The sequence below is a fragment of the Brassica rapa genome, chromosome A09, assembly GCF_000309985.2.
Source record: "Brassica rapa cultivar Chiifu-401-42 chromosome A09, CAAS_Brap_v3.01, whole genome shotgun sequence".
NCBI classification, from domain to species: Eukaryota; Viridiplantae; Streptophyta; class Magnoliopsida; order Brassicales; family Brassicaceae; genus Brassica; species Brassica rapa.
Window position 1 is genome coordinate 27837370 of NC_024803.2, and position 25292 is coordinate 27862661.

General features: G+C 33.4%; 4 protein-coding genes and 1 pseudogene across 8 annotated transcripts; 2 read left to right on the top strand and 3 right to left on the bottom strand.

Moving 5' to 3' along the window:
- Window positions 1-637: 637 nt before the first annotated feature.
- LOC103840452 (myrosinase) lies at window positions 638-3738 on the bottom strand. The gene is made up of 12 exons (XM_033281369.1): window positions 3487-3738; window positions 3325-3385; window positions 3167-3228; window positions 2998-3073; window positions 2751-2916; window positions 2381-2642; window positions 2185-2300; window positions 1883-2103; window positions 1736-1770; window positions 1498-1612; window positions 1179-1281; window positions 638-1046 (listed from the first exon to the last, which is right to left on the bottom strand). The coding sequence occupies exons 1-12, from the start codon at window positions 3658-3660 to the stop codon at window positions 794-796; spliced, it is 1644 nt and encodes a 547-aa protein (XP_033137260.1). The 5' UTR covers window positions 3661-3738; the 3' UTR covers window positions 638-793.
- A 1833-nt stretch (window positions 3739-5571) lies between these two features.
- On the top strand, window positions 5572-6805 carry LOC103840535 (annotated as a pseudogene).
- Window positions 6806-9661: 2856 nt separating this feature from the next.
- LOC103840454 (glycine--tRNA ligase, mitochondrial 1) lies at window positions 9662-13395 on the top strand. Of its 2 annotated transcripts, XM_033281357.1 has the most exons (10): window positions 9662-9820; window positions 10066-10530; window positions 10875-11257; window positions 11346-11463; window positions 11572-11766; window positions 11852-12076; window positions 12168-12227; window positions 12308-12388; window positions 12486-12891; window positions 12979-13395. In XM_033281357.1, the coding sequence occupies exons 2-10, from the start codon at window positions 10168-10170 to the stop codon at window positions 13209-13211; spliced, it is 2064 nt and encodes a 687-aa protein (XP_033137248.1). In that variant the 5' UTR covers window positions 9662-9820; window positions 10066-10167; the 3' UTR covers window positions 13212-13395. The 2 variants fall into 2 exon arrangements, with proteins under 2 accessions (XP_033137248.1, XP_009115209.2); XM_009116961.3 differs by lacking the exon at window positions 9662-9820 and having other exon boundaries at window positions 10061-10530.
- Window positions 13396-13666: 271 nt separating this feature from the next.
- On the bottom strand, window positions 13667-15084 carry LOC103840455 (WRKY transcription factor 71). Its single transcript, XM_009116962.3, has 3 exons — window positions 14760-15084; window positions 14451-14597; window positions 13667-14348 (listed from the first exon to the last, which is right to left on the bottom strand). The coding sequence occupies exons 1-3, from the start codon at window positions 15068-15070 to the stop codon at window positions 13985-13987; spliced, it is 822 nt and encodes a 273-aa protein (XP_009115210.1). The 5' UTR covers window positions 15071-15084; the 3' UTR covers window positions 13667-13984.
- Window positions 15085-22754: 7670 nt separating this feature from the next.
- LOC103840456 (DNA-binding protein DDB_G0278111) lies at window positions 22755-24310 on the bottom strand. 4 transcript variants are annotated; one of them, XM_018654818.2, is made up of 7 exons: window positions 24149-24310; window positions 23690-23782; window positions 23544-23602; window positions 23387-23451; window positions 23227-23318; window positions 23059-23130; window positions 22755-22982 (listed from the first exon to the last, which is right to left on the bottom strand). In XM_018654818.2, exons 1-7 carry the CDS (start codon window positions 24149-24151, stop codon window positions 22950-22952), a joined length of 417 nt encoding a protein of 138 aa, XP_018510334.1. In that variant the 5' UTR covers window positions 24152-24310; the 3' UTR covers window positions 22755-22949. The 4 variants fall into 4 exon arrangements, with proteins under 4 accessions (XP_018510334.1, XP_018510333.1, XP_009115212.1 ...); XM_018654817.2 differs by having other exon boundaries at window positions 23544-23605; XM_009116964.3 differs by having other exon boundaries at window positions 23717-23782; window positions 24149-24309.
- Between the last annotated feature and the right edge of the window lie 982 nt (window positions 24311-25292).

Below are 25292 nucleotides of genomic sequence, written 5' to 3' on the forward strand. Positions count from 1 at the left end.
GAAAAGTCGTCGGAATATTCCGACGACCCTTGTTTTCTCGGAAGTTCGTCGGAATTAGCCGACGGAATTCCGACGACTTCAGATTTTTTGTTTTCGTCGGAAATCGGTCAGAATTTCGTCTAAATTGTCCGACGCCTGTGACGTCCGTCGGAATCTCCGTCGGAATTCGGCGTGTTTTCTTGTAGTGGATGGTCTTACATATCAATGTGGAATCTCGAAAAAAATAAGACCTTGATAACATTGATAAACAAAATGGATACGTTTTAGATAGAGTATCTTAGATTAAAAAAATTCAAAAATACAAAAAACACGAAAGAGAAGAGAAGCAGGTTCGCATGCGAGAACTTTTAACACGATTTTAAGTTTTTAACAAATCTCATATGGCCGCATATTGTCTTTCACCAATTAGATTGACTTAAAAAATAAAAAATAAAATTGAACTTTAGGTAAAAACAGATTAAACTAACAATATTTTTGGTTTGAGATATCTAAATTTAGTATCAACCATAAGGTTGCTCTTAAGTTTCTCGCATAAACCGTGTATTTTTTTTTTTATTTTGTATGGGTGACGTTTTTGGTTTAAATTGTGTTATTTCCCTCTGTCTCCCTCTCTCGATCTTCTTGACTTGACATAATGTAGTGGTAGATAAATTTTTTATTCATTAGTAACTGATCATCTTTTTATTGAGAATATTTATTTAGTACATTACTATAGGTAGAAGAAGCTCTTTATCGGTTGAGCAAGTATAAAGAGTGAGAGACATGGAGATGATCTTGAAGGGGGGGAAGTGTTTCATGCATCAGACAGCCTCTTCTTCTGACTCTGGGAAGAGAGGCTTGAGCGGAGGAAATCTTGTTTGGCAAGGTTCTTGACTGTCCCGTTAATGAATCTCTGGTACCATTTGCCAGATTCTTTGAGGTTTCTATCATCGAGATCGTCCCAATTAACGTAACTGAGTCCAAATCTGACGGTAAAGCCTTTACAGAATTCGTAATTGTCTCCAAGAGCCCATGCAAAATAACCTCTCACGTTGACACCCTTCTCCCTGAAAACAAGAACAATCATATATATATATATATATATATATATATATATATATATATATATATATATTACCAAAAAGAGAAGAAGTTGATAAACATTGGAAGAAAAGCATCCATATAGTAGCATTACTTACTTGATGACCTTACGGAGAAAACATAGATGACTGCAGAGATAATCAATTCGCTTGTAATCCGCAATAGCCTGCTCACGGTTTTCTGAACTGGGCGTACTAAATCCTAATTAAGCCGCCATTGCATGAAAAATATTACACAATATTTGTAAGTTAGTTTCTTGGACCAATTTCGAAAATACAATAATTGTAAAATAACTTTTACAATTATTTTCATTACTATTCACCCTGCGGTAGATTGAATATCGGTCTACTTTTGTGGTTACATAATATTATGCGTGGTATAAATGAAAATAGAGGAGTAGTAGTATGTAGAACTCACCGTTCTCGGTGACATAGATTAAAGGGTTGCCGTAGTTGGTTTTGAAGTAGTCCATCACGTAATAAATTCCTTTTGGATAGTAATAGCTGTTTCCGTTATCTTTGTCTTCAACGAACTGAGCAAGGGAAGCAAACAAATATACATATCAATCACGAGAACATAATCAGTGGTGTTCTATATATTGCAAATAGAATAAAAAATGAAAGAGATATCATAGGGGTGGTTCATTCATATATACCAGTGGACCAAGAAATTCACCACGCGAATTATCATCTGTAAACACAAGGATGAAATAATTGATACTCTCACAAAGTATGTTAACAAAAAGAAGAAAAAAAATATATAGAAAGGTCGTAACTAAGTAGTAATATTGTGTGGTACTTACATGTGAGCTTTACACCAGCGTCCATCATGGCAGTGTGTGTCTCTGAAGGATATGGGTTAGGTTTCGGCTGGGCGTACTGAGTGACGTAATAGTTGAGACCAAGAAAATCATATGAACCGGCAACGAGTTGGGCTTCTTCCTCGGTAAAGTTGGGAAGCCTACTACCCACAATCTGCCTCATGATGTCTGGGTATCTACCCTTTGTTAGCGGCTCCATGTACCTGATCCATGTATATTTTTCCATTATACATACATACAAATACAGTAGATACTGTTACATTTTTGGTAATATATATATATACCATCCATGGAAGAATTGGTTCATCCTCTCAGCTGCTTCTATGGAGGCCGGATCAGACTCATCAAATGGAAGAAACCATCTTGTTATCATCACAGGTCCAATCTTCCCTTTTTGGAACTGTTGGTCACGTGATATTTACATTAGAATCAGATATGTTAGACACCACCTTAATTTTCACATATGGAGACAGCATTCACCTTATATTTGGTCCTGTAAAGATCGACGACCGTGGCATGAGCAAGAAGCTGGTTATGTGCAACGATATAGGGTTCTGTTGAAGAATTTCCGCCGTAACACCTGTGCTTAGTATCAACCATAGGAGAACATCGACCGGGTGCATCTGTTCCGACTGCATAGCCTCTCGTAGGGACTGTGTATAGCTGGTTGATCGTGATCCAGTGCTTTACCTTTCCACCAAATTCTTTGAAACATAGATCGGCATAATCTTTGAAATCTTGTCTGTGCATATTAATATAGAATCATTTCAGTAATGCATGTAACTAAAATTAACCATCTTTTTCTTCTCTTATTAATAATATAAGAAGCATGTCACAAATATAAACATACATGATCTGGCGGTCCAAGAAACCTTCGTACTCATCTTGGAGTGTTTGAGGAAGGTCCCAGTGAAAGAGGGTAACGAAAGGAGTTATATTCTTTTCGAGGAGGGCGTCTATGAGTTTGTGGTAGTAATCAAGACCTCCTTGGTTCACTCCCCTACTCACCTTTCCTTCTGCTCATGTATATATAAATCGTACATTTAAAACACGTCCAACTATATATATACATGTACTGATCGATAATCTGTACGTACTTGGAATGATTCTCGACCACGCAAAGGAAAATCTGTAGCCAGTAGCATTTAGTTCGCCCATAACGTCTACATCTTTCTGCAGTTTCATATTTTGATTGCATCTCAATCGGCACGTAGTTTGTATACATAGTTCAGTCATGAGTATCTACAAATGTACTGAAGAATTAACCTGCCATCTCGTATATGACTCACAAGTAGTGTCTCCATTCTTCAAATCTGACCCTGATTTCTCTGATAGTAATTACAAATACATTAATATGAGTACTTATAACCAACATTCCTGTCATATATGATATATATATAGATGTCACCGTGCAAACGACATACCTGGGTATCGGTGACTGAAGCCATCCCAAATGTTAACACCACGACCTCTCCCTCCTTCGATCTGAAATGAAAAGAAACAACCATGCAAAGTTAGATATTATCATTTTTGAATAGTGTTTTCTATACGTCAAAAAGTATGGTATGTCAACATTTGTTACATGCCTGGTAAGCAGAAGATGCAACACCGAAGATGAAGTCTTTTCCGAAGTTCTTACTGCTTAAAATATCAGTGTTACTACATGTGAATGGATTGTTCTCTTCACAAGTAATTTCTTCGTCAGCTTTGCAACTCGCAGAAGCTAACAGAAAAACTAAAGCGAGCCCAAGAAGCTTCATAGTTAATATGTTGATGTATGTGTTGTGTTGTATGGAACCTTGTGTCCATCTACGGTTTATATAGCCCTTCCTAAAGAAGAGTGACACATACATTTTCTTGTCTTAGTATCTCGACATTTTGGGGAGGTTTAGGTGGGATCATGAGTCCCGTGGGTTCACTTACTTTAGCTCAGTGTTCACCGATTTTGCTTAAATTTCTTGTTTGCTTCCACTTTTTAGTTTTTCATTATCTATTGCAAATAATTTTTTTTTGTTACATAGCACATAGTTGTGTTCCATCTTCAAATTACGGGAACACGTACGACTTGGAACACGTACGACTTGGAAGACGTACGACTTGGAAGACGAATTGTGTCACATCTTCAAATTGATCCGTCGACCAGTGGTGCGATGCAGCATGTATATATGGAAGGCGTGCGCGAACTAGAAAAGACGAATTATATATCAAGATTAGCTGCAGTAAATAATGTTCAAAGCGTCGTCATAACGCCATAAAGTTATTGAAGACTTTTATCGAAATATTATCAAGTGCTAAATCTAGAGTAACACTGATCCAAGGCCACACTTTTCATGAGATCACCGCTAATAATCAACATTATCAAGAAAAAACAATCATAGCATATCTTATTTGTTTTGATTCTTTTGACCTCTCTATATATGCTTTATCACATGAGACCACAGTATCCGAAAGACAAAAGAAAACGAAAACGAAAACCAACAACATTTTTTGCTTTTTTTGGTAACGTTTCTAGATATGATTGGAAGGGTTGAAATGCAAGAATCTTGTGTATTAACCTATAGTTTAACACTTATGTAAGAATTCATAAACTTTAGTTATATATATTTTTTATAATTAGATATTATTTTTGAAAAAATTCTTCTATGACAGTACAAAGCTATGTTTTCAAAGTTCAAACATGAATTAAAATAAACTGTTCGTATTATTTCAAGAATAAAACATTTTATTAAATTTCTGTGCTTTAGGCATTTGGATAAAATAAATTTAAAATTTGGTTAATTAGTTTATGTAAATTTTGCATATTTGTTAAGAGTTCTATTGGTATTACTTATTTAAAATGATATTTATTTTAGTAATTTTAAGTTTGTTTAAAAGAAAATTAACTTATGAGTGAAGTTCTTAAAAATAAAAAATAACTTTAAAATTAAATAATTAGTTATCAAACTTTAGATTCCAATATATTTTAAAAAAATTAATTAAAAACCAAAAAGCAAAATCTAGAATCACCATTCAAGTTTTTTTGAAAAATTAAAATATATAGCAAAATCAAAATTCAAAAATCAGAAACTAAAATGTAAAAACCAAATCTAAAAAATAAAAACTAAAATCCAAAAACCATGTAAACAATCATCACCTAAATAATAGTTTCAGTTTAAATAACTTTTTGGTTTGTTTTTGAGAACTACTATGGAATTCTCTTAATGTTCATTCAATAAAATAAAAACTATCCATGCACCATGAATTATCAATAACATAGACTGTAATACTCTTATTTTTCATTCAATAAAATAAAAATTATCGAGACATATACATATGATTTCATTTTTTCACAATAATCATTTCAATTGTTTTATTTCTTACAAGTAGTAGTTTTGAATCGATTTGGGAAAATTTTGTAAATAAGACCTAAGAGCATCTTTAACGGGGGATTTTAAGTGGGGTTTTAAAGTTAATTGGGTATTTAATTAAATGAAAACTAAATAAAAGGGGAGTTATCGATCCTTAAGAAAGGATTTTTGTGATCGATAACTAAAGGGGTTTTTCCTCCACGTGTCAGCTAACGAAAGGCAAAGCATATATTTTTCTATTTTTCTTTTCTCTTTTTCTTTTCTTTGGTTTCTCTCGGCTTCTCCGCCGCTTCCCTCGTTGTCTCCGCAAGACGCAAGACGACGATGGCTGTCGTTCTCTCCTACGCACCTCCAAGGTTGAAACAAACGTATTGTTTGTTCAATTGGCTTTCCTTTGCACCTCCAAGCTCTCCTTCGCACCTCCAAAGTTGAAACAAAGGTATTGTTTGATCCAATCTTATCTCCTTTCTATATGAACTGTGATTGTACTTTTGTTTCATTCGATAGAATAAGCCTCTGTTGTTATAAATGGTTTTGATTGTTATTTAGTACTGATGACAACAAAAGGCTCAAGCTTTTGAGTTCTTGGCTTATTCCATTTTAACCCACCTTCATAAGTTTTTGTAAATTAGGTTGAGAAAGTAATTGAAGCTGAGAAGGAAGGAGCAAGAGACTTAATCCGGGAACATGGAAAGGAGAAGGCTTTCTCGGCTTTGAGGAAGAAACAGACGCAAGAAGAGTTGTTGAAGCAAGTAGATCTGCAAGTCTTGTCTTCATGCTTGAGGGTGCTGTGGCACAGGCTAAGACATCAAACTCTCCTCCGTCATCCTCACCGCCTCTCTTCTCTCTTCCTCAGCCGACCGTATCTCTGGTACGTACTGGAAAACTAGTTCTCTCCCTTATACAGGTCTCTAACACATCATCATCTGTCATGCAGGTGCTACCGTTGGTATCATGTGCCATACTGGACATAGGAGTAGATCCAAAGTGATCAAAGCTGTCACAATTCAACATCGATCTTCCTTCTCACCTACACGCAATTCCTGACCTAGAGAAGGCTTGTTCCATCAAACCCCTCTCTGTTCCTAAACCATGCCGATGCTCTCACAAGATTTACAAAGGTATCAAACTCGTTTCATCCTCACACGGCTTGCGCTTCTACACAGCAGGCAACATCACCTTACACTGAGTACCATGTAAATAGACATGCCTTTTATTTTTTTCTTCTATATGGTTCCTTCTGAAGCCTGTCATACAAAAACCCTGAAACCATATCTTCTTCTTTAGCATCATGATCAGATAATCCGTTTGCTGAAATCTTTGAGTTCTCTTTTCCATCAGTCTCTGCAGCACTGTTGATCGGCTGATTCATAGCATGGATTCTTCCTGTAACTGAGCGTCGTGGCTGAGAACTAGACCTTTTCTTTGATCCTCCACCGCCACTCGTCAAGAATCCTAAAATCTTGCCAGTTTTTACAGTCTTTGTAGTCGTTTGACAGATAGAAAACGTGTTTGTACCCTTCAAGCCATCTTCTATTGTTTTCAGCCTCAGCTTCCACCTCTCCTGTATTATATATATATATATATATATATATTACTTGGAGGCATCAGAAACTCCAATTGCTTGCAACACAAGCTTAACAACACAATTTAATTTTTTTTAAGAACCCCTAATTAAGAAACTACCACTGGAGCACACATTTTAAAAGTTTCTTAACTACAGTTCTTAAGTACAATTAAAGTTTATTTAATTAATTAAAAAATCATTAAGAAACCCATATGGGGTTATAGGGTTAAAGATGGTCTAAGACCTTATCTCTTTCTCTCCCTGATCTAAAAACAAATCAAAGCAGTAACCAGTTTGCTTCGGTGACCGGAAATCTCTAGCCGGTGCCGGAGGCTCTCCTTTCCTCTCTTCCTCTTTTCTTTTTTTAGCTCCTTCTTCTCTGACCTTGGGCCTCCGATATGCACGACGCTCTGGGGTGATTGTTTTCTGAGCTCTTCGCGTGAAGGTTTGTAAAGCTGCAGATACGTTTAGTCGTCTATGGCTATGTTGTATTGTTGCTGAGCATCCTCCATTCCTTCATTTGCCCTCTACCCGAGCTTTGTTGTCAACTCTCTCTTTGGAAAGCGACGACTTTCTCAGAGATTGTTTGGTTCATGGTCTTCATTCTCTGGAGCTTTCTCTGTTTAGCCATCAAAGTAGTTTTTCACAGTCACATCTTGGACCCTTCTTCGGTTCTCGAATTCTGGGCAATTGGCGTCGGAAGCAAGTGGTCGGGTTGTCTCTGATTGCAGTGTGTCCGCCGGTGGCTCCAATTGTTCGGGTAACTCATGCCAGCTCCATTGTTTTGCACTTGTTAAATGGTGGTGGGGTTGCATGTTTCCTTCTTTGTGCAGGTTCGAATCTCAATAGGCTTCAATGCACCTGGTACCTCAGGTCCGTCTTTCTTTGTGCATAATTGTCAGTGGCACTTCAAGTGTTAATGTGAGTGAGGATGCTCCAGCTCCTCCCTGGATTAACAGCAACCAGATAGCTTTTAGGATGTAAGACCCGGAGTTGCTACCGTGACTTGTCTGTGCAGTCAAACCATTCTCTAGCTGATCAGTTGTATGTCGTACCTATTTTATTCGATTTGCATATCTTGTGTGTCACTGTTATCCCCGTCTCGGGTAGAATCAATTCGGAGTCTTGTGTTCATTTTCCCTTTTGCATTCCAGTTACTTTGCTTCTTTGTTTCTTCTTCCTTGGTTCATCTTTGTAAACTCTGTTTTTTCATTTTATTTCAATATGAAAGCCAGTAAAAAAAAGTAGTTTTGAATCGATTTAGGTCATATTATCCCTTTATAACACAAAAAGATTAACTACAACACTCCACTATAGTAATTAAGCCTTTTAGTATTTATCTGAAATTCAAAGAAACGAACCGAATAAAAATTAGTTTTGAACTCATAAGAGCATGATTATTGGGTGAAACCCATTTCGGGTTTCTAATTTTTTTTTTGTTTTATCTGATTTAAAAAAATATAAAACGGAACCAATCGTGGCCCGCCACGTGTCGTGGAGCCTGCAAAATAGTGTAACAAACTAGTCAAGAGCGATCCGTAATTGGCAACTTTGGTGACCGATTTAAAAAAAAAAACATGGGACCCACACCCTTATTTCATGCAGAAACCCATTTTGGTTAAAGGTGCTCTAAGAATTCAAATAATTTTTGTTTTCCTATTATCCAAAACGCTGAAACTAAATTAAACCCAAACCATCGAATGAGTATCCCAGAATATTTGAAATATAATTTATATATAGTTAATAGATAAATACCATAGGATAACATTTTGATTGATTTAATAATTCATATAGTATTTATAAATCCAAGTAAAATATGCAAATCGGGAGGTTTTCTCTCGGATTTGAGTCTTTGTATTTTTAGCTAGAAAATCCAAACAAATCCATTATAAAATCAAATATATTCGTAAATCCGTACGATTGAATAACACTTGATTTGATATAAAATTTATAAATCGTTAAACCAATAACACCTAATTTTAATACATATTTGAAAATCACAAAACCAATAACACTAGATTTAGTTCGGATTTTTCAATCCATTAAAATACAACAACCAATAACCCTCCTACTTAGAATTAAGGGATGATGATTTAAGATTAAGTTTTAAAATTTTTATAAAATTAAAAACAAATATTAAAATTTTGAAAATAAAAATTTGAAAAATAATTTCAAAAAGTATTTCGAATTACAAAAAGAAAATTTCAAAAAAGAAATAAAATAAAAATTTCAAAAAAAAAGAAATTTATAAAAAAACGAATTTGAAAACATATATGTGAAACTATAAAAAAGTTATTTTTAATTTAATCTTTTACTTATTTGTATTTATATATCTAGGATATAAAGGTTTTTTACCTATTAAATGAATCATTTTGGTCATTTTCCTCCTTATGGTCTATTTTTGTAATAAAAACTTGAAAATGGTCTATTTAGGGGAATTGCTCTAGTTAATATATTCAATTTTAAAATAATTACATATCTAATTTAAATTATAAAGTGGAAATTATATCTGCTGATATATAATATGATAAAATATTTGAATTACTTGAAACTGAACCATGTGAAATTATTCAAATTATATAATATTTTAATCTGATCCATGTTATTATCTAATATTTTATTTAAAAACTTGTATCATCCGATATTTTCATTTAATTGATTTAAGATCATCTAAAATTATCTGAAAACCATAAGTATATCGGACCTTAACATGATTTGATTTTTTTTTAAATGTTAGCCAGTTTTCAATACTTTTTTTCAGAATTAAATCAAAATTAGAAAGAATCGAACCAAAACGGAAACTTGCTTTTTTTTTGAGGAAAACCAAAACCGAAACTAATTTTGAAAAATACCTGACTGGTTCATATATCAAACCAGCTTGCTAAGTCCAAAGGAACCAAAAACCACCTAAGTTCATATTAATACCTAATAGTAATAGATTTTAAATCAATTGTGAAGAAGCCCCAAAAAAAATTGAGTGGATCCGAAACAAACCAGCTTGCTAAGGGCATTTCACATGGTTTTCGAAAAAAAAAATATTAAAATAAGTAAAAGAGGTGAACCTGTCTTTTGCAAGTTCACTGCACTGAACCCGGGTCAACACTGTAGCACAGGTTCCACGGCGCGTGGCGGCCCACGATTGGTCCGATTAATTTTTTTTTTTTTTTTAACAAAATTCAAACAGAAAAAAAAAATAATAAAAAATGCTTTGTGAACCCTCCCATGGGGTTCACTGATGTACATGGCCTAAGTCCAAAGGTTATCTCATCTTTCATAAACCCTCCTAGGCTATACTCTACTGCATACGCCTTCTCTGCTTTTTGTCTCACGCTTCACCTCTATCCATATTCCCAATGGAGCAATCTCTCCGCCACTCTCTCTCCGAGAAATCCTCCTCCGTCGAATCCCAGGGTAACGCCGTACGCGCTCTCAAGGCCTCCCGCGCAGCGAAGCCTGAGATCGACGCCGCAATCGACCTCCTCAACAAACTCAAGCTCGAGAAATCCACCGTCGAGAAGCAGCTCCAATCAATCATCACAAGCTCCGGAAACGGCTCCCTCAACCGCGAGGCTTTCCGACAAGCCGTCGTCAACACGCTAGAGCGTCGCTTGTTCTACATTCCTTCCTTCAAGATCTACCGTGGCGTTGCTGGGCTGTTCGATTACGGCCCTCCTGGCTGCGCCGTCAAATCCAATGTCCTCAGCTTCTGGCGTCAGGTAAAGACTCTCAAATCCGCATTTATCAAACCGGTCGGTTTAGGAATACCGAACTAAAAAACGATTGAATTTTCAAATCTAACTGATCCGTTTTATGCGTACCGAATCGGTTATGTGTATCGAACCAAAACCGATTTAATTTTCAAATCTAACTGATCGGTTAATGCGAACTGAACCAAAAACGATTGAATTGTCAAATCTAACTGATCGGTTAAGGCGTACCGAACCAAAACCGATTTAATTTTCAAATCTAACTGATCGGTTAATGTGAACCGAACCAAAACCCGATTGAGTATGTGATAGCTTTATTCTTATATGGATGTTGATCTTGTTTTTGTTTGTAGCATTTCATTCTGGAGGAGAACATGCTTGAAGTAGATTGTCCATGCGTGACACCAGAGGTTGTACTCAAGGCATCTGGTCATGTGGATAAGTTCACTGATCTTATGGTCAAGGATGAGAAAACTGGAACTTGTTACCGTGCGGATCATTTGCTCAAGGACTATTGTACTGATAAGGTGGAGAAAGATCTCACCATCTCTGCTGACAAAGCTGCTGAATTTAAGGATGTTCTTGCTGTTATGGAAGATTATTCCCCTGAAGAGCTTGGTGCCAAGCTTAAAGAGTATGGGATCACTGCTCCCGACACCAAGAACCCTCTCTCTGATCCTTACCCGTTTAACTTGATGTTTCAGACATCCATCGGCCCATCTGGTTTGATTCCTGGGTGAGTGTTCCTCATTTTATGATTGTTCATGAACTTCCTTCTTTACTGAGTGGTGTTTTGTTTAACCAGTTCTGTTGTTGTGTCTCAGTTACATGCGTCCTGAAACGGCACAAGGCATATTTGTGAACTTTAAGGACTTGTATTATTACAATGGGAGAAAACTTCCCTTTGCTGCTGCTCAAATTGGTCAAGCCTTTAGAAATGAGGTGATTATTACTGCTTTGCTTGATATAATTGGATGTTTTGACCTCAATCTGGACTCTCTGTTTCTCAATGATGTATCGGTTTCAGTAAGTAGCATATTTTACTCGCAGATATCTCCTCGTCAAGGTCTTCTAAGAGTTCGTGAATTCACTCTGGCAGAAATTGAGCACTTTGTTGATCCTGAGAATAAGTCGCATCCTAAATTCCCTGATGTATCAAAGTTGGAGTTCCTCATGTTTCCAAGAGAAGAACAGATGTCCGGCCAATCTGCGAAGAAGCTTTGCATTGGCGAAGCTGTTGCTAAGGTTAGAATTTGTAATTCTATAATGCGCTCACACAGATCCCTGTTTTAAGAATTTCTCATTGATGTCTGAAACTGTATTTGAATAGGGAACTGTGAACAACGAAACTTTAGGTTATTTCATTGGGAGAGTTTATCTGTTCCTTACCCGCCTTGGCATAGACAAGGAACGTCTGCGTTTCCGCCAACATCTAGCAAATGAAATGGCCCACTATGCAGCAGACTGCTGGGATGCTGAAATTGAGAGCTCTTATGGATGGATTGAATGTGTTGGGATTGCAGATAGGTCTGCCTACGACCTACGTGCTCACTCGGTACCTCTAACTTCCTTTAGGATTGTCTCGTTTGTCAGCTATTTAAACTTACTAAGGTAGATTGTTATGTTGACACATTGCTGTATGTCAGGAAAAAAGTGGCGTTGCTCTTGTGGCTGAAGAGAAGTATGCAGAACCTAAAGAAGTAGAGGTATATATTTATTCGAGTCAACATTTCCCATCTCTCTGTTTCTATAACTTGGCTGCTAATATGTTTCTGTTTTCTTTCAGAAACTTGTGATTAATCCTGTGAAGAAAGAGCTGGGTCTTGCATTCAAAGGAAATCAAAAGAATGTAGTTGAATCTTTGGAGGTAGTATAAAAGTACTTCATCATTTTTTCTAAAAAGCTTATTTGCCTCATGGTACTGGTTTTTATTGAAGAAACATGTTTCGTGAAATGTGTTGTAGGCGATGAATGAGAAAGAAGCTATGGAGATGAAAGCAAGCCTGGAATCAAAAGGGGAAGTGGAGTTCTACGTGTGTACCCTCGAGAAAAACGTGATCATCAAGAAGAACATGGTGTCAATCTCAAAGGAGAAGAAGAAAGAGCACCAGCGGGTGTTCACACCTTCAGTGATTGAACCATCTTTCGGGATTGGTCGGATCATATATTGTCTGTACGAGCATTGCTTCAGCACAAGGCCAAGCAAGGCAGGGGACGAGCAGTTGAACGTGTTCCGTTTCCCTCCTCTTGTGGCTCCCATCAAGTGCACGGTTTTCCCGCTTGTTCAGAACCAACAGTTCGAGGAAGCAACCAAAGTGATCTCTAAGGAACTCACTTCTGTTGGAATCTCCCATAAGATTGACATCACTGGTAAGTAAAAATCAGTTCTGAAAAAGATTGGAAGTTGTATAGAATCTCGAAACTAACTGAAGATATGTGTGGGTTGGATGTGAACAGGTACATCGATAGGGAAAAGATATGCGAGAACTGATGAGCTGGGAGTGCCATTTGCAATAACAGTGGACTCGGATACATCAGTGACGATCAGAGAAAGAGACAGCAAAGACCAAGTCAGAGTTAGCTTGGAGGAGGCAGCCTCTGTGGTGAGCTCAGTCGCGGAGGGGAAGATGACATGGCAAGACGTCTGGGCTAGGTTCCCTCACCACTCTTCTGCTACTGCAGACGAGTAGCTTTAGCTCCTCCCACCAAATGTTTCTTATAGTTTTCTTTTGTTTTGTGAAAATCGTTTGTTGGATCTGCCCATTTTGATGTTTTTTTTATACTGCCTCGGAATATATTTCGATACCAGATTTGTAGAAACATAAGTTACTTAACTGGTTAAACGTATCAAAGAGATGTGATAGTCTGAGCCCAGAGTACCCCATCATATTTAAAACCTCGACTCGTATACATCATTGTATTGAAGCAGGGAACATAGTGGAAGTTGATTGTCCATACAAAGGGAAAGTTCAATTTAAAGTGTGTACCCTCGGGAAAAACATGATCATCAAGGAAGAACATGGTGTCAATCTCAATGGAGAAGGTGAAAGAGGACCCAATGGGTTTTCACTCTGTCAGTAAGTGGACCATCGTTTAAAATTGGTCGAATCATATTTATATTGTCGGTCGTTGTAGCAAAATCAGAAGACGAACTTTTGAACGTTTTTCCTTAAACAATAAGTCAACAACGTTTGCTTTTCTAAGTGAACAACCAAAAATGGCAGAGACTTGATCTAAAGACAAATTAATCAAGAATTTTAAAACACAGTCACCTTCACGAAGCATAACTATTTTCTGAACTAATTAAAGTCCAAATAATTAGTAGGTTGTCTTGTCTGTGAAATATATACACATACATGTATAGTAAATATATCTACCTATATAAATGTATTCATAAATGCATCATATACCCACCACATATATGACCCAAATAAGTATTTCGATATCTCTCTCTCTGTCTCTTTCAAGATTCGTGCTTCAAAAGCATTGAAGGAACAATGTCTTGAAGAAGACCATAGCCAACAACTTCTCGTAGATTACTAGAGTTAAGACGACTATGTTCGTACGGTACAGATCCCACCGACTGATAATTGACCGGAGGATGATTCATCATAAGAAACTCTTGATGGTGACGTGGGAAGCTACGGAGCAGACCATTTTCACGGTTACCTAATAGATGTTCCGCGACGACAGGACCTCTCAAACTCGATGGGATCGGATGATTGTGTTTGCCTTCGTAGGTTGTGATTACGATCGAGGGATCTTGAAACGATCTCTCTACGCGTTTCTTCACGTTACATATTTGCGTTGTGCACCTATAGTAACTCCTGAAAACGCATACATAACTCTTGCATTCATATTATTTATATATACTTCTATATAAATGAACAAGTAAAATATTTAAATTGGGATGTAGTGAGGAAGTGAACCTTGGATAAGGGCTGTCCTTGACGGCTTTTTGTCCGTATTTTCTCCATCTATAACCATCTTCAAGATGATCAATGTCGCTTTTGGTCATAAAAGCAACCCTAGCTTCTCTTTCCTTCTTCTCTCCTTTTCCTTTACCTTGTTTTGTCCTAACCATACTCATCATCCACAAAGCATATTAGTCTCTAGGGTTTCAAAGGTTAAACAACTATAATAATTTTTAGCGTGTCTGACGGATTGTTTTTTTTTGGACTTATAATCCACCCTTAGTTCACATTTGATAGGTGAAATGAAAGAAGAAAAAAGCTCACAACTGCTTGGAGCTTTCACCAACACCACGTTGGTCTCCTTCATTATCCTCCATTGAGATCTTATCTCCGAGGCTTTCTTTAGGGTCGGCTTCATTGGAGGAAGAAGGGACTATTGGAGAATACGGATTGAGGTTTAAGTAAGGGTAATTCGCTATTTGTCCCATACTGGACGGTGAAATCGGTTGGAAAGGGGAACTATTATTGAAGACTTTTTCTAGTGAGTTATAATCCATTACTAATGAACTTTGTAAGCAATTGGTTAAGCTTGTGAAAGATGTTTCCTCGAAAGAAGTGTTCTTGTGATCAGCCATTAGTTGAAGACGAGGAGAAGGAAGAGGAAGGGGAAGAGGAAGAGAATTGGTTCTTTTAAGCTTAGTTGTTAGGCTTTATGTGGACTTTGGGCGATCAAGTCTTATAAATACGTACAAGTCCATTCAACCTTACTTTATTTGATTGGATATGTGGTCTTTAGTTTTGAATATTCAGTTAAGATCTTATTTAAATCTTTTTGGACAATATAGATACTTTCATTAACAAGGGGCCTGTAAATTATTGAGCTTCCATACAGATATAGTGTATGGAATATACTGTCTAAGCCTAAGCTAAGCTAACGTTTCTATTTTTTATATACAAAATTACACTGTAATCTTCACTCGTGTGCAGTTGGGGTTACGTGGTATAATACCACATGAAATCTAATTAATTATGTATCTTAAACCGCTTTAAAGGCGACAACCTTTAAATTTCCGATTCAGAATTCCTAGTTAAAATCTAGTTTCATGGACACATACCAGTCGACCATTTTGCCGTTTAGAATATTTAGCAGTCAAGCTACCTTGCATTCTGTAAACGGCACCTTCCACGCCTCAAGACACCTTGGCCTTAGTTCACCCGAAAGCGCATTATTCTGTATCAACAAACAAGCTTTGGCTTCAATGTTTAAGCAAAACTTTATAGGCATTATCATCTTAACTAAGACCATGTTTCCTAATTTTCTTCTAGTTGTAAATGTTTTTTTCTGGAAAGTGCTAATAGGTTTAAGTATTTTTTGAAGTGTGTTTAAAATGATTTTACCAACTAATAACGTCCGTCCACATTTCTAAACATATGTTAACCGAATTACGAAGGTGTGTCTGATTTACTACCCTGCAACAATCGTTTTTTCCCGAAAAAAGAAGAAAATTTGCCAACCGAAATATTAAAAATGGTATGTAATTTGGAAATATAGTTTCTCTACAATGGGAAATCAAACAAGATTGAAAGAACACAAGAGGGAAAAGTTGAAAAGTTTAAAATGGTCATAATCTTTAAAGACTTTAACGAGTATAAATATTGCTAAAATATATGTATTTGTGAAAAAGAAAGGTTTGACAATTTCAACTTCAAATTAATTAGCTAGAAAGCTACTGAAACAAAAGTGGTTTATATCTCTAGTTCTATCTACCACACTATGCTTTGCACTTTTTTCTTCCAGTTTTGAACTTTATGAATTCACTTATAATTTTTTTATATAATGGATAGCATTTTGATTTACTATTTTTTAATAAACATAGAAGTTTAGGTACAATTATCGCACGCATCGTACATGTAAGGATAAAAATAACAAAATAATGATTTAGTTAACTTATTTACTTTTCGTGTAAACATACATTTTGGTTCAGACTATTAATAATATTTTTTCTTGGATTATATTACATAATAAGTATGGCGGTTGGTGCTATACTGCTATGAATGTCATTGACTTCAAAAGTAGAAGTAAGATATAAAAAATCCCCGTTTGAAAAACATACGTACATCTTCGCAGATATGTCATACTAGTAATGATCATCACCGTATAGTGTTATGATGTTATCTATCAAATACATAGTTGAAGAGTCAAGACAACATCAATTCTCTATCTGTCTAACCAAACTAGACAGTCAGTGTCCTTAAGAGTTTATTCATCTACGTACATAAGTCCTGAAGAAGAAAATTGAAAAATAAAGATAAAATGGAGGTCAAACATATAAAGCAATGCAAACATTATGCATCTACTTCCATTATCTTTGCACTAGTCAAACGAGAACTTTCTTGGTGAGCGATACCGAATTATATACATTTTATATGCATATACACAAACCATCAAGTGAATAATTAATTAATAGTCTCCGACTTACCTCTCTCCTGAACTTTTTGTATAAAAATTTTGTGTTTATTAATACAAGAAAAACCTCCATCAATTATCTTTAAAAGAGGTTTATATATATACTCGTTTGTGACAAAAAAAAATATATATATATACTCGTTACTTTTTAGCTGCATTATTGGTGTGTGTTGATTCAAAGTCAACGGAAACCACTTGATTTGTGAACAGTCAACATCCTTGATCCTTCTACGCAATAGCCTCACTTCTTTAAAAAGGCTTCACTTTCTTTAGCTTTATATTTACCTCGATAAGATAAGCGTCTACATTGTACTCACAGATTTAAAAATAATCTTATCATATCATATAAAAAATACAAAAAAATATACAAAACGTTAAAGAAGATTTTTTTAAATTATTATTTGAACTTCCGGTCCGGACACATTAATATTATGGATTAGTCGAGTTTGTGTGTTTAGTAATACGTATGCACCTAAACTAACTATAATATTATGGTTGCATGTTTAATGACCATAACGATCAAAAGCATCTAAAAACATAAAAGTTGAATAAGAGGCGTGGTGGAAAATGGCAATGTTCTTTGATTGTTAGAGACAGCGTCATTGAAGTCATGCATGTCACGTGTCTTCCTCGTTTCTTCTGGCTGTGATGACCCAAGCCCTATGTCATTTAACAATTTCTTTTAAATTAAAAATTTGCGTGCTTTTGCCTCGTAATAAAATTGTAGCGGTTCTTAAAGTTGGAAAAAATTCATAACTATATGTATATTTGTTTTTGTACATCTATTTTAAACCCTTAAATGTTGAACGTAAGAATAGGTCAACAACACTATATCTTAAAAATTAAGGAGCCAAAGTCAGTGACAAACAAAAAAAAAAGGAGCCAAAGTTTCATTTACTCACTTTTCGTTTCACCAGGAACCGAATGTAAAGTTATACAGACAAGAAAACAGTCCTGGTAAAAAGATTCATGTCTGAATATTTGTTAGAAATGGATTTTCGAAAGATTTCTGAAATATCATTGATCAAATTTAATTGATTGGAAAATAATCAGTTGAAAATCTATCTTTTTGGTACTTAACCTATCAATTTTTTTTTTTTTGATAAGTATGTGAATTTTCATTACTGAATAACGATGCATGAGATACATTTGCTTTTGAAGAATCAAAACCTATTGCATCTAAGATAAGCTAATAAAGCAAAGGTCAGTGACTACATTTCTAACAATGCATGAGCTACCAACAGATTAGAAAGTTGGTAGATAAATTTCAAAGAAAATGTAACCACTGTGCATCATTTTTCTAATCTGTTGTTTTCTTTATCGATATTTGCTAGTTCAAATGTTCAACAGTCGTAAGTAAATTAATCTTTAATGGTTCTTTGAACTACATCATTGTTGTCACTACCAAAACAATGTAAGCTGTTAGTTCTTTTAGAAAATAACTGCTTAATATGAATCATAATTGTCAACAAAAGAAACATATATCATAATTTTGCTAAAATGTTACTAGTTCTGCAATGACAAATATATATGAGACTTTTTTTAGGATAGCATTTTTAGTTTATTTTCAAAAAAATAATAATCAAGAAGGAAAATGACCAAAATAATTTTTTTAAAGGGTAAAAATATATTTATACTTTAAAATTAACTAATCTAGAGTTAGGTTTTAAAGTTAAGGGGTATGGTTTTGAAGATAAAGTTTCAAATTTTAAAAAGTAAAAAAATATATATTAAAATTTCAAATTAAAAAAGGCTATTTTGATAATTTTTCTCTCTAGAAGCTATTTTTATAACAAAAACTTAAAAATATCTATTTGAGAAAATTGCTCAATATAAATAGCTTATTTTTAAAACAATTATTAATTTCTGATGATAAATTTATCAATTGATCAGCTTCGTAGCACTATACATTATTTTTTAGTCGATCTACGCAGACCGATAAGCAAGGTGACAAAGCAGTAAGTTAAAGCAAACATTCAGTTGAAAACCCTAGAATTAAAGTCATCTCCTTTCAAAGGAAGAGACATGGTTATAAGATTAGATACATTTACTTTCACAAGTAGTTTAACTTGTAAAGCTCTATAATCAAAACTCAAAACCACACAATTTAATTTAGATTTCATAGGGTTTCAAGAAAAACATTAAAGTGTGACTTTGAACCACTCCTGTCAATTATAATTTCTAGTTGAGTGTGACACTGACAAAGGTTATGAATGCTTTCCTTTTTTCATTTATTTTGTCTACATGGAGAGTGAAAATTAAAGAGATTTACTGATTTAGCAAACTTCGACGTCGCTAAGTCATGTTCGGAGCAGGTATTGTGTTTGGCGCGTTGGTAAATGGCAATATCTGAAATAAGAAACTAATTTTAATAATATGTTAGTTATTTAACTAGTACCAAAATCTTCATTTAGCTAATTATATCATTGAAAGATACAGTAAAAAACTCTGTAAATTACTAATGTTAGGAGTATTGTATTTTATTAATTTATAAAAGTTTCCTTTTTTTAGATTTTTCTATTTAAAATATATTTTTTATAAAAAATATATATTTGAGATTACCATATTTACATTAATTAAAATTATGAAATGCGACTTTAATATGGTTTTTATTATATGATTTGGTGTATATAAAATACATTTCATAGAATTTAAATATGGTTGTAGATATAATTTACTAAATATCTTCAAAATATATTGTAGTATTAAGAAAATATAAAAATAATTCTATTATGAATAAAAATAATAATACAATGGTTTGTTTAAACTTATATAAAATGCATATACATATAAATGATTCATTTACGATTTTAATGGGACTACATATTTACATATGATTTTTTTTAAATGTTAACTTATTATTTTATTGATCTGTGTCATATTTTAAATTAGTCCAATTTGGAACCGTGGAAATTTATTCAGTTATCATGTTTATTAATTTATCTAGTATTAATTTATTAAGCATCAATTATAATAACAATGATCTAAAAGTCAAATGTCAAAAGAGAAAAGCATAATAATTCTAAAAAAAACAATGACTGGAAAATGTAAAAGTCAAAACTCAACGTCTAGGCTCAATTGAATTCGATATTTCAAGTTCAGTATCCACTCCACTAGTGACATTTCCATTACTATAACGAAGAAAATCATCATTCTAGTAAACGGATTATTGTACGGCTTTTATATTAAGAAAAAAAAATAATATTGTTTGAAAACATAGATAACAATTAAAAAAATAGTGTTGTTTAGATTCATGAATAACAATATATTAAAGAAAAAAAAGAGCTTATGCTATAAGAAAAAATGGAAATTTATTATATTATGAAAACTATATATATGGACAAGCTTTAAAATATACGAAAAAATGGCTGGCCAATTTAGTTACCTAAAAACATATTTGTCTAAAATAATCATAAAACAAAATTTAAATTTTATATAAATAATTCAAATAAAAATATTAATTTAAAATTGATTTATATAAAAATTGTTTCAAAATATACATATATTCAAAAATTAATTTTACTAAATATTTTTTTATAACCATTATAAAAATGGTTAAAATATATTTAAAAATACAATACAAAGCAATTTCAAACACCAACGTAAGTTATGATTTTTATATTTCATATTAAGTTTTAAAAATATAATCTATATGATTATTTATATGATGGTACATATAAAATACTATTAATTATATGATTATTTATATGATGGTAGGTAAAAAACACGATTAATTATATGATGACACATATATGATATTTAATAGTGACATGAACAAATGAATAACAACATATTTTTGCAATATTATATCTTATATCTTATTAAAGTAGAAATACGTTTGAGAATGTTTGGAAACAAGAATAACATAATTAAAAAAATATATATTGTTGTTTGAAAATATAGATAGCAGTATATTAAAAAAAATGCTTATGGTATTAAAAAAAATTGAGGTCCATTATATTTTTTATAAATTATTTGTTTGGACCAGATTTAAAATATACAAAAATGACTCAATCTAATTATTTTTTTGTGCATTTGGTCCAATCTAATTAACTAAAAGCATATTTTGCCTAAATTAATCATTAAACAAAATTTAAAACAAAAATTGATTCAAAAATATACATGTATTCAAAAATTGATTTTTACTAATGTATTTTCCAATAACCATTATAAAATTGTTTTCAATATATATAAAAAAAATAATATACAAAGGAACTAATAGATTGAGTAAACCTTCTTTCTATTTTTTTTTATGGACCACCGAAATAGAATTAGATATACAATACTAGAAATAACTATAATATTTAATTTATAATATCAAATAAACAATAAAAAATAATAATATATGAATGTATTAGTATTCTTTTATTTGTATTACAAATACAATAATAGCCAAACAATAATATATAACGGGACCATAATTTTTAAAATCCAACAATTATCAATTAGTTATGAATTTATAATGTTCTTACAAATTTAAGCAAACATCTGTGCGGACGCACGTGTGAAGATTTAGTTTATCATTAAAAACCGAGTCACAATTTATTGGCATAGTGGATCTACGCAAAAGATGGTTTATCGAATCATAGTTATTACTTAAGCAATTGTTCAAAAAAAAAATTGTACTTAAGCAAATGAAGAACAAGAACATACAAGGTGAATTAAAGTATATGTGATTGTGATCATTCTTAATAAACTCAAAACGATTTGATAGTAATTATTACATTTGAGACTTATGTTATAACGTTTAACCAGAACAATCAAACGTGTGAGTTTGAGACGTTGAGTAATCTGAATTTGACAAGCTAACTTCGATACAAGAAAAATAAAATTATTTCAAAAAGAAACTTTCTTAAGAAGAGAAAAACACAATGCCTCCTTTCTCTTTGATTCTTTCAGGTAATAACTAACAACTTTGAGTGCCAAACCTAACTAATAGCATTGTATTTTTTGGTAAAATTACATAGTATTTCTGGAAACGTTATAAATAAATATAGCTAGGAAACGTTTGTTAGAAAGTTGAACTATGGCGTCATTTATTTGACAAATGATTGCTTTCATAAACAATACTATGATCCTAAAAATAATGATAAAAGTTGAACTATGGCGTCACTTACTTGAAAAATGATCGCGTTACAGTCTCGGTGACTGAGTTGGCTTTAGTCACCTTCACCCGCCGAGATAATTGAAAATATTTATTTGAATCGGGCAATTGTCAATAATAGCACCTTTTGAAGTTTATGTCACAAAAATAACACTAGAAGAAGAAAGTCACAAAAATGACATTCATTAAAGGGTAAAATATCCCTAATACCCTTGGTTTAAAATTAAATAAACAAACAAAAATAAATAAAAATAAATAAAATAAAAATAAAAAAAATGAAAAATGAAAAAAAAGAAATTTTTTTTATAGTTTCAGATTATATTTTTCAGATTCGAAATTTTTATAATTTTTTTTTGAAATTTTTTTTTCGAAATTTTTTTTTATTTTCTTTTTATAATTTAAAAATACTTTTTGAAACTGTTTTTAAAATTTTTTATTTTTATTTTAGTATTTATTTTTTATAAAATTTTAAACCCTAATTCCAAAACCCCACCCCCTTAACTCTAAACCCTAAGGTTTGGATTAATTAACCCAAGGGGTATAAGTGTATATTTACCTCTTTAATGAAACCTATTTTTGTGACTTTGAGCCTTGAGTGCTACTTAGGGAACAAAAACTTGGTTTGGTGCTATCCTAGTCTTTTTCTCTTTTGAATCATTGATAGTTGGATTAATTATCAAGAATAATTCAAGAAAGTAAAATTAGTCAGAAAAAGAAGCAAATGACTTGAGAAGAGGAAGTTGAAAAGAGAAGAAATGGCAAAATGTATAAAATGCGAAGTTTCAGTTTCAGATTACTCTTTTATCTCAAACCCAAGCATCTGGAAGATCATTAAGATTCTTCACTCAAAATAAACATATTTCACAACTGAACTCAACAACTTAACAGGGAGATCTCCAAAGAGATGTACAAAGCACATCATAAACATCTCCTTTCATCATTCCTAATCGTCGAACACCCCACGACGCCTCTGGATCTGTAAAAGATAAACAACACTTAAATAAACTAAGAACAAAGCTTTTTGCTTTAATATCTTGTGTGTGATAGAGTACCGTGACTTTTGTTTGTTTGCTAGTTTGGCTGTTTATTTGTTCCAGCAGCGTTATAAGCCGTTCCTCAGAAACCTGTAAAAGAAAATCAAAGTAGTTCAATAACTCTTTAGATGTATAGTGTCAACATAAACTGAGTACAACCAACGGAGAGTGGATTATATATATTACCTTCTCAACAATCTGTCCCATTTGAGCAGCCCTCAAAATAACATCCTCTACGCCTCTAGCTTTCTCAGGTTTCACCAGTGCAATTCGTGCAACTATAGGGAAAAAATACAAGCAAATGAGAAAGTAGATGAACTCAAGAGCATTTTAGATGGGGACTTACTTCTCTCTCGGGCTTGGGAAGACAATATTTGACTAAGCATCATTTGTCTACGTTCATCAGCTTCCCTAAACATATATATGTTCCAATCAAAGACTAGAGTTAGCTCCAAAATCCAAATTTATATTCAGCTAAAATGACATCAAGGATACACACACACCTTTTGGCATCTTCTTGTGCTCTCTCTTGATCTGGATTCTGCTGACTGCCTTGCTTCCCCTGCTATTTAAAATTGTTGGTCATCAGTACAATAAGCCACCATAAAGTTGCAATTCTTTTTTCTTTTGAACAAAACGAGGTATATACGTGAAGGCTGTTATTAAAAGGATTTACAGTGCCATGTTGAGCCATCAGCTCTTGCATCCTCCTCTGTCTAATAGCTTCTAGTTCTGGATCAGCCTACACAGTACACACACAAGGAAGTAACAGAACAGAAGCAAACTTTTAACATGATACAGTGCCATGATTGCTCACAAAGTTGCATTCTTTTTCATTCAACACCGAACATAACTCATTTGTTCTTTACTAGATTGACTTCAGACAGATCCACCCATATAACTCATTACTGATTCAAATCCTAACTAATAATCACATATTTTCGAAAGTAAAGAAAAGGCTATCTGAACTAAAAACTGATTCTTTGCATCTGTTTGTTACACATGAAAGAATACTGGGTGCGAGATAGAGATTGAAATCTCATCTCATTCAAAGGAACCTACTTTTCAATCGAGAACACAAACTAATGACTTCGAGAAGAAATCTCACCATAGAAGCAGTCTTTGCTTTTCTCTGGATGCCAAATCGATACTCCGCACCGCAGCTCACAAAACAAACACCTCAAAAACCAACACAACAGAGTAATAAAGCTCCAAAGGAAAATGCATTAAGCCCAAACGTTGCGTTTTTAAGACGCGCTCCATCGTTTTTTAATATATTCGTCCCATCTGTTTTATTGTATTACGAATTCACCCCGTGCACTTAAGATTTTTAAATTTACCACCTCGCCCCAAATCTATTCGGAGATTCAAAAAGTCGAAAATCTTTGCAATACCTGCGTAGTGGAATGGAAATAAATTGAATTTAAACTAAATAAAAATTTTAAATTGATATAAAACTCTTAATTTATCTTTCATTCCTTCAATTCCATCTATTCATGAGATTTTTTGTTCCTAAATACTTTTTAACTACGTTCCATCTCTTTCCACATATTTCATTTGGAATTAGTGAGATAAACATTTTTTATTCAACTCAAATGGTAACATTTTAATGGAATTTTTGTGAATGACTCATTCCACACAATTTTATTCTAAAAAATATACATCCAGTTGCAGCCTAAAGCTATTGACAACATGTTGTTTTTTTTTGAGAGTTTAACTTTGTATTTCTATTCTAAGTTTAGCTTAAACACTTCAATAAATAGAATATTTTGTTCTAATTTCTTTCACTATTGTTAGAAGAAAGATACATTATTAAAACATTGTAATCACTACTCCGCTCGAGCTTGATGATCAATGAAGATGATGCAGTATGATATGTTGCAACTGCCATTTTTTATGTCAGGTTAGGCAGTGGTGACTAGTAATTTTAAGACTTGGAATTGCTTGTTTAGTCGAGGGCCTAGAGTTTATATTAGAATAAGACACTTTGGTTGTTTCATATCTGTAATCTACCACACAAATTTCGCACTTATTAGGCCCATAAGTACGGGTTATTACAAATTTAACTCTACACTTATGATAATAGCCATTTGGCCCCACACCTCTATGGACCTTAAGAGAAAATAAAATTATTGAGTAGTCAAATGTTTCTAAACCCTTCAATCTGAGAGCTTGCCTTTGACGTTTCTAAAGAAATCAATGTTGAGTCGCCATTTATAGCAAGTGAAACCCGAAACAAAAAAAAAGAAACA